We start from the raw sequence: 15,747 nt of genomic DNA on the forward strand, positions 1-15,747 counted from the left end.
GAAAATCATCATCATCTAAAACAACAAAAGAGAAAATAAACTCATAGATACAGATATTTTGAGGGCTACCAGATGGGAGGAGGGGGGTTGGGAGGATGGCCAAAAGAAACCGGCAAGGGGATTAAGAGGTACAAATGGATAGTTGCAGAACAGACATGGAGATGTAGAATATAGCATGGGAAAGATGGTTAATAATGTTGTAATAAATATGTAAGGGGGAAGAGGGGTACTAGATTTAGTGGTGTGATCGCTTTGAGAGTTATGTGGATCTCTGATTACCAGGGTGTACAACTGAAACTGATATATTATTGTATGCCAACTATAATTGAAAAAAAAAACTCATTGAATTGTACAATGTAAATAGAAGCAACTAATTGTCTATATTTCAATAAAGCTGGAAAAAGAAAATGAATAGAGCATTACCGAGTTGTGGGACAACCATACTGATAATCATGTTAAATGGAAATGGTCTAAGCCCTCTAATTACATGGCAGAGATTGTCAGAGTGAATAAAAACCAGACTGAGCCCCTAATATCTGCTGAATGTTATGGAGAAGAGAGGATTGGTTGTACACACACACACACACAAAACCCAAAACATGTACTGAGAAAAAGGTCTTTTTGACAAAAATAATAATGCCATCCATGGTCCAGGCATCATTAAGATAGTACTCACCTAAGCCAGAACAACTCTAAGTCAGGTAGAATACCTTTACACACAGCTCTATAGGAGACAAACTGGAATACTGGCACACTGAGTTGTCCAGAGAAATCTGTAGTGATGGCAGGAGGAGGGGAGGTGGGAGTGGCTTACCACAGTAGAGGAATGGAGTTGGCTTGTGACACATAGTTTGGATGTTACTTCCAAAATACTGAGGGGAATCTGAAGGATTTGGGTCTTGCATGTGCAGATGAATATAAGAAGCAGTTAAACACAGTTTACATGCTCTTTACTTCTTTTGGTTCTCACAGCAGCCCTGGAAATGATTATCTCCATTTTACCAATGAACAGAGTAAAATGAACTTTCATGGTAGCAACTACTAAGTTCACATTACTAGCTAAAGGATTCAGAAGTATTTGAAATTCATTATTTTTGTTTGTTGTTGCTTATTCAAAAAGTTTTCAAGCTTTTCACTGTCTTTAAATTGACACATTTAGTTTGCGTCCTCTTTTAAAAATCAAACTTTAATAGAGGTTATTATTTAGATTACTATTGTTTTTAACAATTTTCTTAATACATTTTCTCTTCTGTTCCAAAGCAACAATAAAAACCACTTTAGAATTTATATTTTACAATCAAAAACACAATAAAGCTCTTTTCATTTGTGGGAAAATGATTATTTTTTTAATTGGCATACATCTGAAGATTTCTCTTCACATTAAATTCATCAAAGTTTAGTTTCACTAAATAGAAAATACATCCCATTAGTTAAAGGAAAGAATAAATTTCTAAACAGTAACTGTAACTTTTAAAACAATGTTTGGGGCAAAGTCGAATGTACAAATAAATATTAAGAGTTTTACATTTATACGAATGCCTTATTTATTTGGTTATATGTATTGCTTCGAAAGCCTTCCAACTGGTTATGCATGAGATAATTACATGCTATCTGCTTAAAAATTTTAAAATGGGATCTTTTACATTTCATTCATGTAATCCAGTGTTTTCTCTACTTTTAAGTTTCAAAATTAAATAGTTCTGCCCTGCTGTATAAATAAATGGATTCACTTAATGTTCCCCAATTTGCCAAGTGAGAGTGGACTTGTTGAAACGTGGTAACTGTTATTTTCAGTTTTGAAAATCAGGAGCTAACTGAAAGTTAGTCAAATGTGATCTAATTATATTTGATGAGTGGAGAGGAGAGATATAAAATAAAACAAACACCTTTTCACGAAGATGGCACCAAAAGCCAAGAAGGAAGTCCCTGCTCCTCCCAAAGCCAAAGCAAAGGCTTTGAAGGCAAAGAAAGTAGTGTTGAAAGGCGTCCACAGCCACAAAAAAATAGAAGATACACATGTCACCCACCTTCAGACAGCCCAAGATACTGTAGCTCCGGAGGCAACCCAAATATCCTTCGCAGAGCGCCCCCAAGAGAAACAAAATTGACCACTGTGCCATCATCAAGTTCCCTCGACTACCCAGTCAGCCATGAAGAAGACAATACAACAATACATTTGTGTTCATTGTGGATGTCAAGGCCAACAAACATGAAAACAAACAGGCTGTGAAAAAGCTCAATGACATTGACATGGCCAAAATCAACACTCTGATCAGGCCTCATGGAGAGAAGGCACATGTGCAACTGGCTATGATGCTTTGAATGTTGCCAACAAAACTGGGATCATCTAAACTGGGTCCAGTTGGCTAATTCTAAATATAAAAATTTTTCACTGTAAAAAAATAAATAAATAAAATAAAACAAACATAAACTAAACATGTCGCATTGGCAGGGGCTTTGCAAGAGGAAGCATTCGTCTTAAGAGGTTCTGAGCCTGGCTTTATCATAACTGAATAAAGGATAATGATAAAAAAATTTTATAAAAGTATTTTCTTTGGATGATTGGATTATGGGGTTGTTTATATTCCTTCTATCGTCTGCATAATCCAAATATGGACAATGATTTTATGTTACATAATTATAAAAAGTATTACATTTAAAAATGTTTCTCATTAAAATTTTTAAAATGAGCATAAATAAACCAACCATAACACTCAATATTGTTGTTATATATTACTTTAGATAAATTAAAGTTGTTTATTTAACATTAATAATTAATAAAATAATAATTAAATATCCATCGCATTAGGCACTGTGCTAGAAACTAAGTTCCAGGGTGATTAACACAAAAATCATTGTAAAAGGACACAGGCTTGCATAGAAATACATGCCTAACTTACTTAATAATTTTATAATTATTATAAATTTATTATTAATAATAGATTCATAATGCATTCATTTAATAAGATATTTGGGAAGAAAAATGTACTGGCTTAAATATAGACATACGCATTGTTTATTGAAATCCAAATTTAGAAATCTTGTTATTTTGGAAAGGTATGTTCACTGTGGTATCAAACAAGGTAATTTAGATCCTAATGTTTATGAAATAGTATAATCACTGTCAGTGTTTTTCTATGCTTGTGCTGTCAAAACTCAGATGCATCACAATCTCCTGAAGAACAGTCATTTCCTGATCAGGTGATTTGGGAATGACAATGGGGATTGAGAGTAGGAAGGGCACCCAAGTGTCAGCATTTTTAACATTTTCCCTAGGTGATGCAGGTAAGTGGTCTGTGTTTACATGAACACTAGCATATACAAGGTTCAAAATAAAAAACTATAGATTTTAGTTTAGAGAATTTTCTTGCTATGTTCCTTTGGAAATTAAAAGTAGTACTTTCCAGGTAAGTAATTACTTGTCTTGGGCCATTTAATTATAAAGGACAGTTAGGAGCAGCATTTATGGGTTCCAAACTCCATATAGTTTATTATCAATCAAAACAATTAATAATTAAATATGTCAGGCACTACACTAGAAACTGAGCTCAACGGTGATTAAGACAAAACGTTTGTCTTGAGAAGGGCACACACTCACATAAAACTGATAATGCCAAATATTTAGTAATGTTTTTAGGAACTTGCAAAGCAGTTTCATGTTTCAGGTGTGGAAAGGCTAGAAATGGGAATGTTTCAGCTATAAAATGTGTTCCCCTAATGTAATTTACATGTCTTCTGGGTAAGTCTGTCAAACTGGTTGGGCAGGCCTGCCCAGATGCTCTTTTGAGAAAATCTCCACAAAGGGAAGAAACACAGACAAAACAAAACTTTCAGCTTGTTTTGGTCATTTTAAGTAGTGCTATTCTGGACACACCATCCTGGACAGACTATAGTGAGACATCTAGATGTATCTCCTGAGTTAGGCCCCAGTGTGTTCATGTCTGAGTTCTTTGAAGAGGGGCATAAAAACCAAAAAAGGGCTATTTTGTTAAGAACTAAGGTAAGACCAAGAACCATGGGAATGATGTTCAGTTGGATAAATTTAACTCTAAAGTGACGAGAAAGGCATTCTCCACACTTCTACAGGAGTCAAAGGGCGATTTAGCTCACCAGGGACTCCAGAGACATCTGGGTTTATCTTGAGGATTCTAGCACATCAGCAACAACAATCGCAAATATCAAAGGAATGGCAAGGTAGAACCCACCTATTTTTGCCCTCTGGACTTGACAACCAGTGAAAATTCCCTTTAGTCCTTCCCACGTACCTGATGCAGGTCAGGGTCCCATTAAATGCTGGGGAGTGCACAGGAAGTAGCCCAACAGAGTTCCACACCTCATCTATTCCACCCAGCAGCCCTGTAAAGCAAGCATTATTCCCCATTTTACAGTAGAGAAGACTGATTCTTAAAAGGAATGTATCTGTACTAAAGGGTTTATTCCTCCAGCTTAGACTTGAAGATAAAGTTCACTCCTCTTTAAGTTTGTTGAACCAGTTATTATGTACCTGTACTACATTCAGACTCGTTGAAAAATTGTTTTCATTGCTTCTAAAACTCGATAATTAAAGGAAAAGGACTCACATATTATCTGACCACAGAGAAACGTGCCCCAGTTAACACCCTGGGGATTTGATTCAGATTTTTTAGAGGGTTCGTATATGTTTTTTAATAAGACAATAAATGTATAAATTGCTTTTTAATTGCTTTATTAACTTTACATTTTTTCCATGCAAATGGGTGAAACTACTGTTGACAGAAACTTAAGACTGGGTGTCAAGGCAATCTCAGATTAGAAGCTGGTAATACAGAACCCACCTGACACATGAACATAAGGTTCACAGCAAACAGATCAGTAAAGGCAGTATCAGGAAATGTAAGAAATAAGAAAACAACAGTGGGAATCACAGTATTATTCTCACAGAAAATGGCAGGAGTTAAGGCATAAGGCAAAATTCATCGTGATGGTCATGGTGATTAGAGAGCTCCTCCATAAGGATACGCAGACAATTCCTCAACTGCAGCTCCCTAAGTTTTCTCCTGATTTCTCTCATCTCCTCCATGAACATTTCCATATCATCTCCATCTCCACCCATCCCATCATTGACCTGCCTATTGGGTATGGCCCATCGGAAGTTAGGGGCAAGTCGGCGAGCCTGTCCCCGTCTATTATTTCCTGCTGGCTGGTGGCCTTCGACCCCTCCCAAACGGCGGTCTTCCTCTCCATTCTGCATGTGCTGCTCCATTTCTTCGTTTTCCTGGTGGATATTTGCCATGATGAGATTTTTTCCTGGTTGTTTTTCTTTGAACACAAGTAAGACAAAGGCAAGGAGAGACTAAATGCTTTGGTGCACTAACCAGTAGGATTCAGAGCCCTGATATCAAAGGTTTAAAATTTTTTTCCCCCTTACGAGAGTCGCGCGCCCTCTAGCGGGCCTCCAATTCGAGCCCTTCCCTCCTGTTCTCCTTTTCCCTCCTTCCCCCAAAGCCCACCATTTTTCCCTTCCCAGAATTCTTTCCCAGAGCTCGACAGACACCAAAATGGAGGACTGGGGACGGGGAACGGGGAACGGGGAACTTGGGGGGGGGCGTCTCAAACTGAACCCTGCGCCCGCCTCCCCCCAACCCCGCCACGGTCCCCCACACCCACCTGGGCCTATCCTTGCTGTCTCCTCCTCCTCTTCTGGATTGTCGCCGCGAGTGCGCCGCTGGACACTTGACAGAGACCCGCAGACCTGCAGAGGGTCGGGGTGAGGGAGCCGGGGCCGCTGCAGCCGATCGCCGGGCGTGCACCCGCCACCGCCAGTCCCCTTCTCCGCCCCGGCTCCCCCCGCACCCCGGCCACCCCAGCCCCCTCTGGGTTCACTGTATTCCTGCAGGAACTCAGGGGTGATTTTCCATCGCTGAGTTGCTCTGCTGCCCTCGCTGGAACCCTGCCGCCCCAGCACCCCTCCCCAGGGGGGTCCCTATTTCAAGAATTCCGGGGGTGGAGGAAGTCGGCGGGGACCGCTGCGCTGATCTCCGGCGCCGGCCTCCGGGATTGGCGGGCGGCTGCCGTCCGGGTCTCCGAGCGGCCCCGGGCCCTTACCTGCTCGGCTTTCCCCGGGCCCGATGCCAGCCCGCCGTGCGCAGGGCAGCGGGGAGCTGGTACCCAAACAGGAGTGACGACTGCACCGAAGGCTGCGTCGCTCTGCAGCTCCGGGTCACGTGAAGGCCTCGCGTCACCAACGAGCTCGCCCCCCAACTCCCGAGGCCAGTGCTGCAGGAGCTCGCCTCCCCTCCCCCGCTTCGTGCACACGCACAGACAACCCCCTCCTCCTGTTTCTGCGCGGGGCCCCAGCGAGCACCGCCCTGTCACTCATTTCGATCTTCTCCAATCTGAGGGCCCACAAGTGGCATCACCTCCCTGTGGTTGGAGTTTGTCCTTCTCTGTTTACCTAGGAGGGTCTGCAACACTGTTCGCCCCTCCCATTCCCTCCCATTCCCTCCCCAGGCCTTGCTTTTGTCGTTTTCTGCTGTCTAGCGTCTTCTCGCTGGCCACCTTCCCGCTCCCTCCACACGCCATGCACAAGCACAGCCACCTTTGCCCACCTCGTCCCCTGAATTCATACCCTTCTAGGAAATTTAGAATGAGGGTTGGGGTGAGGAGGGAGTGTCAGAAAGAGGCAGGGAGATAGAGCGGGTTGTATATAACCTTCCCAATAATTTCTTTATTTCTTTTTTTAAAACATCGCGGTTCCTCAAAAAACTAAAAATTACGAGGTTTAGTTTTTGAAAGAAATGCTTCATTCTGCAGAATGAAGAACTTGTATTGTTTAATTATGTTCACCTGTACCACACAGGAAATATTTTTTCTGGCTCCATACAACATCAAATTACTTAAAACATACTAGCTTCTTTCAGAATTTCATTTTGAGAAAAGGGAGGCATCTTCCTGAACATAGTTAGCTTTTTCAAAATGATCTGTAAATTTTCAAGAAGTCCAGTTGTCAGATCTCGGCCATTTTATGTAAATTTGTGTGATGTTCTTTATACCAGTCTTTGGAGAAAAGGAGCCTTTTTATTTCCTGCTCTTCTTTCCAAACTGTCCAAACCACCTCTACAAATACTTCCGTAGAATGATCTCAGACGTTAAATATATACTATGCAGAAGTCAGTTCCAAAGCTATCTGACTTTTGATGTGAATGTTTCAAAAAATATTAAAAATAAGCCAGGGTACGCGAAGCGACTAAACTTCAGACTGAAACTCACCTTGAGTGTAAGCTTGCTTTCCTTCCTCCAACTTGAAATAACTTTTAAAAAAAAATCAAAGCTAGAAAATAGAGAGCTCTTTAGGAAAGTGGTATTACTTTAAAAAATATTTAGTAGGTGGTTGTGATAAAGGAACCAAAAGAGTTGTGTGCACGGAGGCAAGACAAGCCAGAAAAATGCTTATTACCTCTATGTTTGGCTCTAAACCTCTATGTAATCTCCTGTCCTGCTAAATTAGCTGGCACATTGAATAAAGGAAGAGTATATACGTAGTGCATAAATAATTTGAGATTTTGGAGATATATAAAATGACATGTATGTGCTTTTAGAGCTATATAGTGGCAACGAAGAGTCACTGCCACCAATCTAATGCCAACAGGAGTCCCCAGTGCGGACCACGGTAAAAAGAGAGACTTTATTCGGGTGAACATTTTGCAAAACAGGCAAATACAGCCTCAGGTGGAAACAAAGTGTGCTACCCCAGACAAAGGGGAGGCCACTTCTACGTAAAAGTGCCTGCCCTGGTCCCTCTGCGGTCCATTTTTATTCAAATGAGGAATCCAAATTTCCACAGTTTGATTGGTCCAAATAGCACTGTCCTGATTGGTCAGAATTGTGTGTCCTGATTGGTCATTATGGAGCTGCTCTGATTGGTTGGTAGAGATGTAAATGAGGTTATAGCTGCACAGCTTCAATTGGACTGGAACATGTCTCAGTCCATTGGACGAAATACGATTCCAGGAACTCCTTTATAAGGGTGGGCTCAGCCAAGAGGAACGCAGTACAGTGGGCTTGGCAGCTTATTATGCAATGTTCCTTAGTGTACAGTGTGTGGTGAGAGGCCTTTGTAAGCAATGGCTGCTAGACTCTGATTGTGAATTGCGGCCCAGTTAACCACAAGGAGCCCTCCTTGGCAGACATATTCCTTCTTGGTGTTTGCAACAGATATATTAATATATCGCTCTGAAAGTTCAAATTACAAAGCGACACTCAATAATTGTCTTTTAAAGGAATGCTAGTGATATCTGGATTCTGTTTAACGGTTAACTCTTCATACAGATAACTCTATTAGTAATGTTGACTGAAAGGATGCTGGTTAGAAACATGAATTGTGATCTCAGACATGTCTTGTTATAGATCCTGTCTCTGCTACTAACTTGATTTATGACTGGGTCAATTACTTATCAAGTTCTCTATGTTTCCTTTGTGAGACAGGGATGGTTAGAAGTAAATCACATATATCAAGTACTTACCACAGAACCTAATAAATTGTCAATAACAGTTGACTCATTAATTTTCAACATTATTTGATGGTTTCTAACAAAATTTGAAGAGTAGGTAGAGTGGAATTATTTCCTTAGCTAGATCAACTTCTCTTTAAAATCTTTGAGGGCCCCAAACACATCTGTTTCGTTCTACTTTGCATATCCAATGACTATGAGTTCTTTGTACCAAGTAGGTGATTTGAGAATGTTTCTTGACTGAATACATCCACAACTGAACTACTTTTCATTCAGGGAACTGTATTTAGAGCAATACAGAAAAGTTTTTATGAAAATTAGGAATTACCTAGAAAGAATTCCCTTAATGTAGAGAAACCACTGTAACATAACCATTGAATACAAAGTTTAGGGAGCAGATTTTTATTTCTTTCAGTGACTAAATGTTTTGTTGTTGTCTTTTTGACTCATCTGAGACAAGTCTTTTGTTTGAAACCACCAAATAGTCGTCTTCTACTTTTTTTGTTTTTTGGCTGAATTGTTGCTTGAGCTTTTTTTTAATTTTATTTTTTTTTAATTAAGTTTACTGGGAAAACATTGGTTAATATAGTTATATAATTTTCAGGTGTACATTATAATTTGACATCTATATATTCTATTGTGTGATTACCACCCAAAGTCCAGTTTCCTTCAGCTACCATATATTTGATCCCTTTACCCACTTCCCTCCCCCTACTCCTCTATATTTGACCCCTTTTCCCCATCCTGTCTACCTACCCCTCATCACCACCCCCTACCCTCTGGGAACCACTAGTCTATTGTCCATGTCCCTGAGTCTCTGTTTGTTTGTCCTGTTCATTTGTTGCTTTTACATTTATATTCCACATATAAGTGATATCATGTGATTTTTCAACCTTTTCTGTCTGGCTTATTTCACTTACTATGATTATCTCGAGGTCCATCCGTGTTGTCGCAAATGGCAGTATTTCATCTCGTCTTATGGCTGAGTAATATTCCATTGTAAATATGTACCACAGCTTTTTCAGCCAATCATCTATTGTAGGACACTTTGATTGCTTCCATGTCCTGGCCACTGTGAATAATGCTGCTATGAACATCAGTGTGCAAATATCTTTTCAGATTTGGGTTTTCAAGTCTTTGGGCTAAACACCCAGTAGAGGGATTGCTGGATCATATGGTAGATCAATTCTTAGTTTTTTGGAGAACCTCCATACTGTTTTCCATAGTGGCTGTACCAATTTACAGTCCCACTAGCAATGTATGAGGGTTCCTTTTTCTCCGCATTCTTTCCAGCATTTGTCAATACTTGTCCTGTTGATAACAGCTATTCTAACAGGTATGAGATGCTATCTCGTTGTGGTTTTGATTTGCATTTCCCTAATAGCTACTGATGTTGAGCATCTTTTCATAAATTTCTTGGCCATTTGTTTGTCCTCTAGGGAGAAGTGTCTGTTCAGGTCCTCTGCCCAGTTTTTGATTGGATCATTTGTTTTTCGTTGTTATTGCATTGTATGAGTTCTTTGTATATTTTGGATATTAGACCCTTATCGGAGGCGTTGCTGGCAAATATATTTTCCCATTCGGATGGTTGTCTCTTTACCTTGTTGATGATCTCTTTTGCTGAGCAGAATCCTTTTAGTTTGATGAAGTCCCATTCATTTATTTTAGCTTTTACTTCCCTTGCCTTTGAGGTCAAATTCATAAACCCCTTTTCTAAAGGACTTGAGTTTAGTTCCTATGTTTTCTTCTATGCATTTTATTGATTCCGGTCTTATAGTCAGGTCCTTACTCCATTTTGAGTTAATTTTGGTGTGTGGTGATAGACAACAGTCTAGTTTCATTCTTTTGCATGTGGCTTTCCAGTTTTCCCAGCACCATTTATTGAAGAGGCTTTCCTTTCTCCACTGTATGTTTTTGGCATTTTTGTCGAAAATTATTTGCCCATATAAATATGGGTTTACTTCTGGACTCTCAATTCTGTTCCACTGGTCTGCGTGTCTGTTTTTCTGCCAATACCATGCCATTTTGATTACTGAAGCATTGTAGTATAATTTGAGGTTGGGCAGAGTGATGCCTCAAGCCTCATTCTTTTTTTTTTCAGGATAGCTTTGGCAATTTGGGGTCTTTTGTGCTTCCATACAAATCTGATGATTTTTTGTTCTATTTCTTTAAAAAATGCCGAAGGGATTTTGAAGAGGATTGCAATAAGTCTGTATAATGCTTTAGGTAATATGGTCATTTTAACTATGTTAATCCTTCCATTCCAAGAACATGGAATATCTTTCCATTTCTTTATATCTTCTTTGATTTCTTTTAATAAGGTCTTACAGTTTTGATTATATAGGTCCTTCACGTTTCGTTTAATTTATTCCTAGGTGTTTTATTCTTTTTGTTGAAATTGCAAAAGGAATTATTTTTTCCACTTCTTTTTCTGATGCTTCATTATTAGAGTGTAAGAACGCTATGGATTTTTGAACATTGATTTTGTATCCAGAAAATTTACTGTATTTGCTTATCATTTCTAGTAGTGTTCTTGTAGAGTCTTTAGGGATTTTTACATAGAGAATCATGTCATCTGCAAATAGTGACAGTTTGACTCCTTCATTTCCTATTTGGATGCCTCTTCTTTCTTTCTCTTGCCTGATTGCACTCCTAGGACCTCCAATGTTATATTGAATAACAGTAGTGATAGTGGATAGCCTTGCCTAGTTCCTGATCTTAGAGGAAGGGTTTTTAGTTTTTCACCAGTAAGTATAATGTCGGCCGAGTGTTTGTCATATGTGGCTTTTATTATGTTAAGATCTTTTCCTTCTATACCGATTTTGTTAAGTATTTTCATTATAAATGGATGCTGTATCTTGTCGAAGGCTTTTTCTGCATCTATTAATATAATCGTACGTTTCTTATTTTTTAATATGTTTATGTGGTGTATCACATTAATTGATTTGCATATGTTGTACCATCCCTGCGCCCCTGGGATGAAGCCCACTTGATTGTGATGTATAATCTTTAATATGTTGCTGTATTCAGTTCGCTAGTATCTTATTTAGGATTTTTGCATCTGTGTTCATGATAGATATTGGTCTGTAGTTTTCTTTTTTTGTGTTATCTTTACCAGGTTTTGGAATCAGAGTAATATTGGCCTCATAAAGTGAGTTGGGAAGTATCGCCTCCCCTTCAATTTTTTGGAAGAGTTTGAGAATAAGGTATTAAATCTTCTTTGAATGTTTGTTAGAATTCACTGGTGAAGCCATCTGGTTCTGGACTTTTACTTCTTGGTAGGTGAAACCACCAAATGTTCTTGGATGAAAACATACATTTGTGTATTTTCCTACATCAGATGTTACGCTCTATAGGAGGTTAGTTGTAATGAAGTGATGTTTTAAAGAAAGATGAAAATTGTCTTGGAAATTATGTTATCTTTACTAAAATGTTATGAGGTGTTGATTGAGATCATTTCTTGTCCCTTGGAGTTTTCTGAGGAGTTGGAGATAGATAACACCCTGTTAAGAACCAAGTTTAAAATTTTTCAAAGGCTAAGTTAGAAGGACACAAGAATTTTAGTTTGAGATTCATGTGCCCTGAAGGACAGAAAGAAGGTGAACTGGTTTGATGGCTCTTACCCTGGAAAGATAGAAGGATAGTGTAGTACTGAGAAGGAGGAGACTGAGCTTACATTTGTGGATATTCAGTGTTTGTAAAAATAATTTATCCCCTCCCTTTATCTCCTCTAACTATGGCAGATGGTGGCACTTGCTTGGTTCCCTTCCCCAATGCTAATGGAGTGGAAGCATAAAAGAATTGTACATAAAGTTTAGGGATACCCACAGGACAGCAAGGTTCACTTCTCATTCCTCTGCTGGATATCTGCTTTACCACTGGGATTTTGAATTACCTAGTTGCTACAGGAACCTGGAAAGAATATTTTGCAGAGGTGATATGGTGATGTGGCCGGGTGAAGAAAGGGCTAGGCTGACCTCCTACCAAAGTGGCCAATTCTGGAGAGGCATGAAATTAAATCCTACCATATCTACAGGCTCTGGAGTTGCTGCTGGGGAGAGGGAAGTTATTGAGATACAGGCTTACCAGAAACTGTTACAGAGTAGGGCAAAGAGATCTGTGAATCACAGGAATGCTATGTGATGGTCATCAGCTAGGAGTCACATGCAAGATATGGCTCAATCTTCCAAAGTGCCGCCAAAACCTAAGGGAGCTGCTTGGGCATGAGTCCTTATCAGTAGGCTCTGTAGAAGAAGTCAAGCTTGAGTCACAGTGATTAATCACATAGGGATAGTAATCCTACCCTAAGTAGTCAAGCAAAGAATGTCTTTTTATCCTCTTCCTCCAAACTCTCAAGCCATCTAAGTAAACACAGGGAAGGAGGGAGTGATGGTTAATTTTATGTGTTGACTAGGCCCTGGGATGCCGATTTATCTGGTTAAACATTATTTCTGGGCGTGTCTGTTGAGGGTGTTTCTGGAAGAGCTTCGCATTTGAATTGGTGAACTGAATAAAGCAGATGGCCCTCCCCAGTGTAGGTGGGCATCACCCAATCCATCAAAGGCCTCACTAGAACAGAAAAGGCAGAGGAAGATTGAATTTACTCTCTGCCTGACTGCTTGAGCTGGAACATTGATCTTATCCTTCCCTTGACATTCCTGGTTTTCAGGACATCTAATTCAGACTGGCATCTACACATCAGCTCTCCACCTCTCAGGCCTTTGAAGTACACCACTGGCTTTCCTGGCTCTCCAGCTTGCAAACAGCACACTGTGGGACTTCCCGGCCTCCATAATTGTGTGAACCAAGACTTTATTATATACCTACCTATTTATCTACCTATCATCTACAGATTAGATAGATAGATATCTTAGAGGAGTGAGGAAGACTCTGAACCAAAAGTGAGATTGGTATTTTAAAATACATAGAACCAAATCTTTAACAGCCCAACTTAGTTTAATAAGCAAAAGTAACTGAAAAGTTGGGGAACAGAACATAAAGAAGCCCATTATCCAGTAGAAAGTGGGGGCATGATAGAAAGGGAAAGCTATTGGGGAAGCTATTGGAGAAATAAAACCGTTGTATGATTTTTCACCTCCACTAGTTATCTCTCAATCCAACTAGAGATATTGGGTAACTATCCTATCAAAGGAAGCCTGGCTCTTATGCTGATTTTTTTGCATATTGCCATGATATAGCTCACAGATATTTGGCTAGAAATGCATCCAGTTGGATTATAGTTACTGTCCTATTTTTCTATTATTATACTCTCCTGGGTGAAGGATAGGCTTGGGATTGGGTGGTCTGAGACCTGGTGGGTTCTGTGGGTGTGGATATCTCTGTTCCTGCCTAGCATGGTTCTCTGTGTGTCTTCATGATGCTTAATTGCTGAAATCTTATTGTGATTCTCTCTTTTTCTCTTAAATTTAAGTACCTATTAACAAACTGAAACTAAGTATTAAGAATACAGGAAATTATGCCTACTCTAGCTTCCCTGTGTGATAGGCACTGCTTCCCTATAAGATATGGCCATTATAACTATGATGCCAAGACCTATGAAGAATGGAGAATAGGCCTGATGAAACTTTAAGGGTGTTGCTGTCAGAGTTTGGATCATTTGAGAGAGAATGCATTTCATTCAAAAAATCTAGTCTGAAATAATAACAGAGCCATGAGGCTAAGATGTTTGAATGTGAAAGCAACAAATATTCAGCACCTCATTATCTACTGGAGAGCTGAGGGATATTATTTTCTTTATTGTAGGGACTGCAGATGATATCTTGAGACACCAGAGACCCATGGCCACTCTTTCCTATTGTTTAAGACTTTGATGGAAAAAAAAAAAATCTGTCCCGTATAGTCTCCTAAACTGAATAATTGAGCTGGACTATGTGTGAGCCAAGAGAAATCCCTTGACCCTTTTAGCATCAGGCCTAGGCTAACACCATTCCTACTTTCCTCTGGACTTTGGGATGAACTTAGAAGAGTTATCAGGAAACTCATGCATAAACGTTCATGAGGTCACTTTCCCTTGCCTTACTAATGCTAGTCAAAGTTCCATTGCTAATACTTTTAGCACCCAGCAAGGTCCTAGTACCCAGCAGATCCTGTTAGTTCAGGGGCTGCAACTGACATGGCCACAAGGAACATGTATGTGAGCGAAGCCAGCTATGAAGGAATCTGGTTAAACCGAGGATCACATGCTCTATCAAAATGGGACACCCTCTGCTCACCGCTTGCCAGTGATTGTCTTGAGGGGATTTGGGTCCAAAGTTGTCAAAAATTCCTTTTTTTTTTCAAGAGATATCAAAAATACAAAAGTTTATATAAATATTTTTCTCCAAAATATGAGCTGCTAATTTAAAACTCTACTTTCATTTTCTCAATTTTTCTCACACTTGCCCAGCTCTATTTGGCTCACTCGATAATACATTGGCTTCATGACTATAATGTGCCTATGGTTATCACCTGAAGCATGATACATAACTCTTCCAGATAAATCATCCCAAAATTCCCTGGTGTAAACTATAACTGATATTTATGCTCACAGATTCTGTGAGTCAGCAATTCACAAAGTACACAGTGGGGGCTACTCTTCTCTGTTCCAGGATGTCTGGGGCCTCAGCCAGGATGGCTTGACTGAGGGTAACTTGAAAGGGAGTAGTAGATGACTCAAGCAGCTGGGGCCAGGAACAACTGAGACTGAGATAGCTGAACAACAGGCTCATGTGGGACTATCAACCAGAGTTCCTACATATAGCCTGTCCAGCATAGCCATATCTCAGGGCTTTAAAAACAAATGTTCCCTGTAAAAACTAAATAAATAAAGGTGGAAGGTATATGATCTTTTATGACCTACCCATGGAAGTCTCAGGATCAGATCTACTGTCTTCCATTGCTTGAAACAGTTATACGACCTCTTCCAAGATTCAAAGAGAAGGACCATAGACTCCAACTCTTGATGGGAGGAGTCATATTTTTAAAACCATCACACACCTTACTGGTAAGTGCCTTTTACAATCCCTTTCTTACCGTCCAGCTAGACAAGATAGTAAATATGGTAGTGAGGCTTGTTTAATTACAAGTGTTGAGTACAAAATAATTTTTTAATAGGACCTAAAATGAAATTTTCACAGCTTTATACTACCCACATTTAGTTAATTTTCACTATACTGTTTAGTATATTTAGTATATTTGTTCATAATTATCCGCTTGTGTACTGGTTGGGTACTTATGTGCAAAGTCATCAGAGAGGATT

General features: G+C 39.6%; 1 protein-coding gene across 2 annotated transcripts; it reads right to left on the reverse strand.

The window, feature by feature from the left end:
* Positions 1-4,684: 4,684 nt before the first annotated feature.
* BEX3 (brain expressed X-linked 3) lies at positions 4,685-6,237 on the reverse strand. Of its 2 annotated transcripts, none has more exons than XM_039852416.1 (3): positions 6,085-6,237; positions 5,647-5,731; positions 4,685-5,298 (listed from the first exon to the last, which is right to left on the reverse strand). In XM_039852416.1, the coding sequence occupies exon 3, from the start codon at positions 5,270-5,272 to the stop codon at positions 4,934-4,936; it is 339 nt and encodes a 112-aa protein (XP_039708350.1). In that variant the 5' UTR covers positions 5,273-5,298; positions 5,647-5,731; positions 6,085-6,237; the 3' UTR covers positions 4,685-4,933. The 2 variants fall into 2 exon arrangements, with proteins under 2 accessions (XP_039708350.1, XP_039708357.1); XM_039852423.1 differs by having other exon boundaries at positions 4,685-5,254; positions 6,085-6,159.
* Between the last annotated feature and the right edge of the window lie 9,510 nt (positions 6,238-15,747).

The sequence above is a fragment of the Pteropus medius genome, unplaced genomic scaffold, assembly GCF_902729225.1.
Source record: "Pteropus medius unplaced genomic scaffold, Ma_sr-lr_union100, whole genome shotgun sequence".
NCBI classification, from domain to species: Eukaryota; Metazoa; Chordata; class Mammalia; order Chiroptera; family Pteropodidae; genus Pteropus; species Pteropus medius.

Coding starts and splice junctions, on each gene's coding strand:
- BEX3 (XM_039852416.1), bottom strand. CDS start 5,272: ATGGCAAATATCCACCAGGAAAACGAAGAAATGGAGCAGCACATGCAG.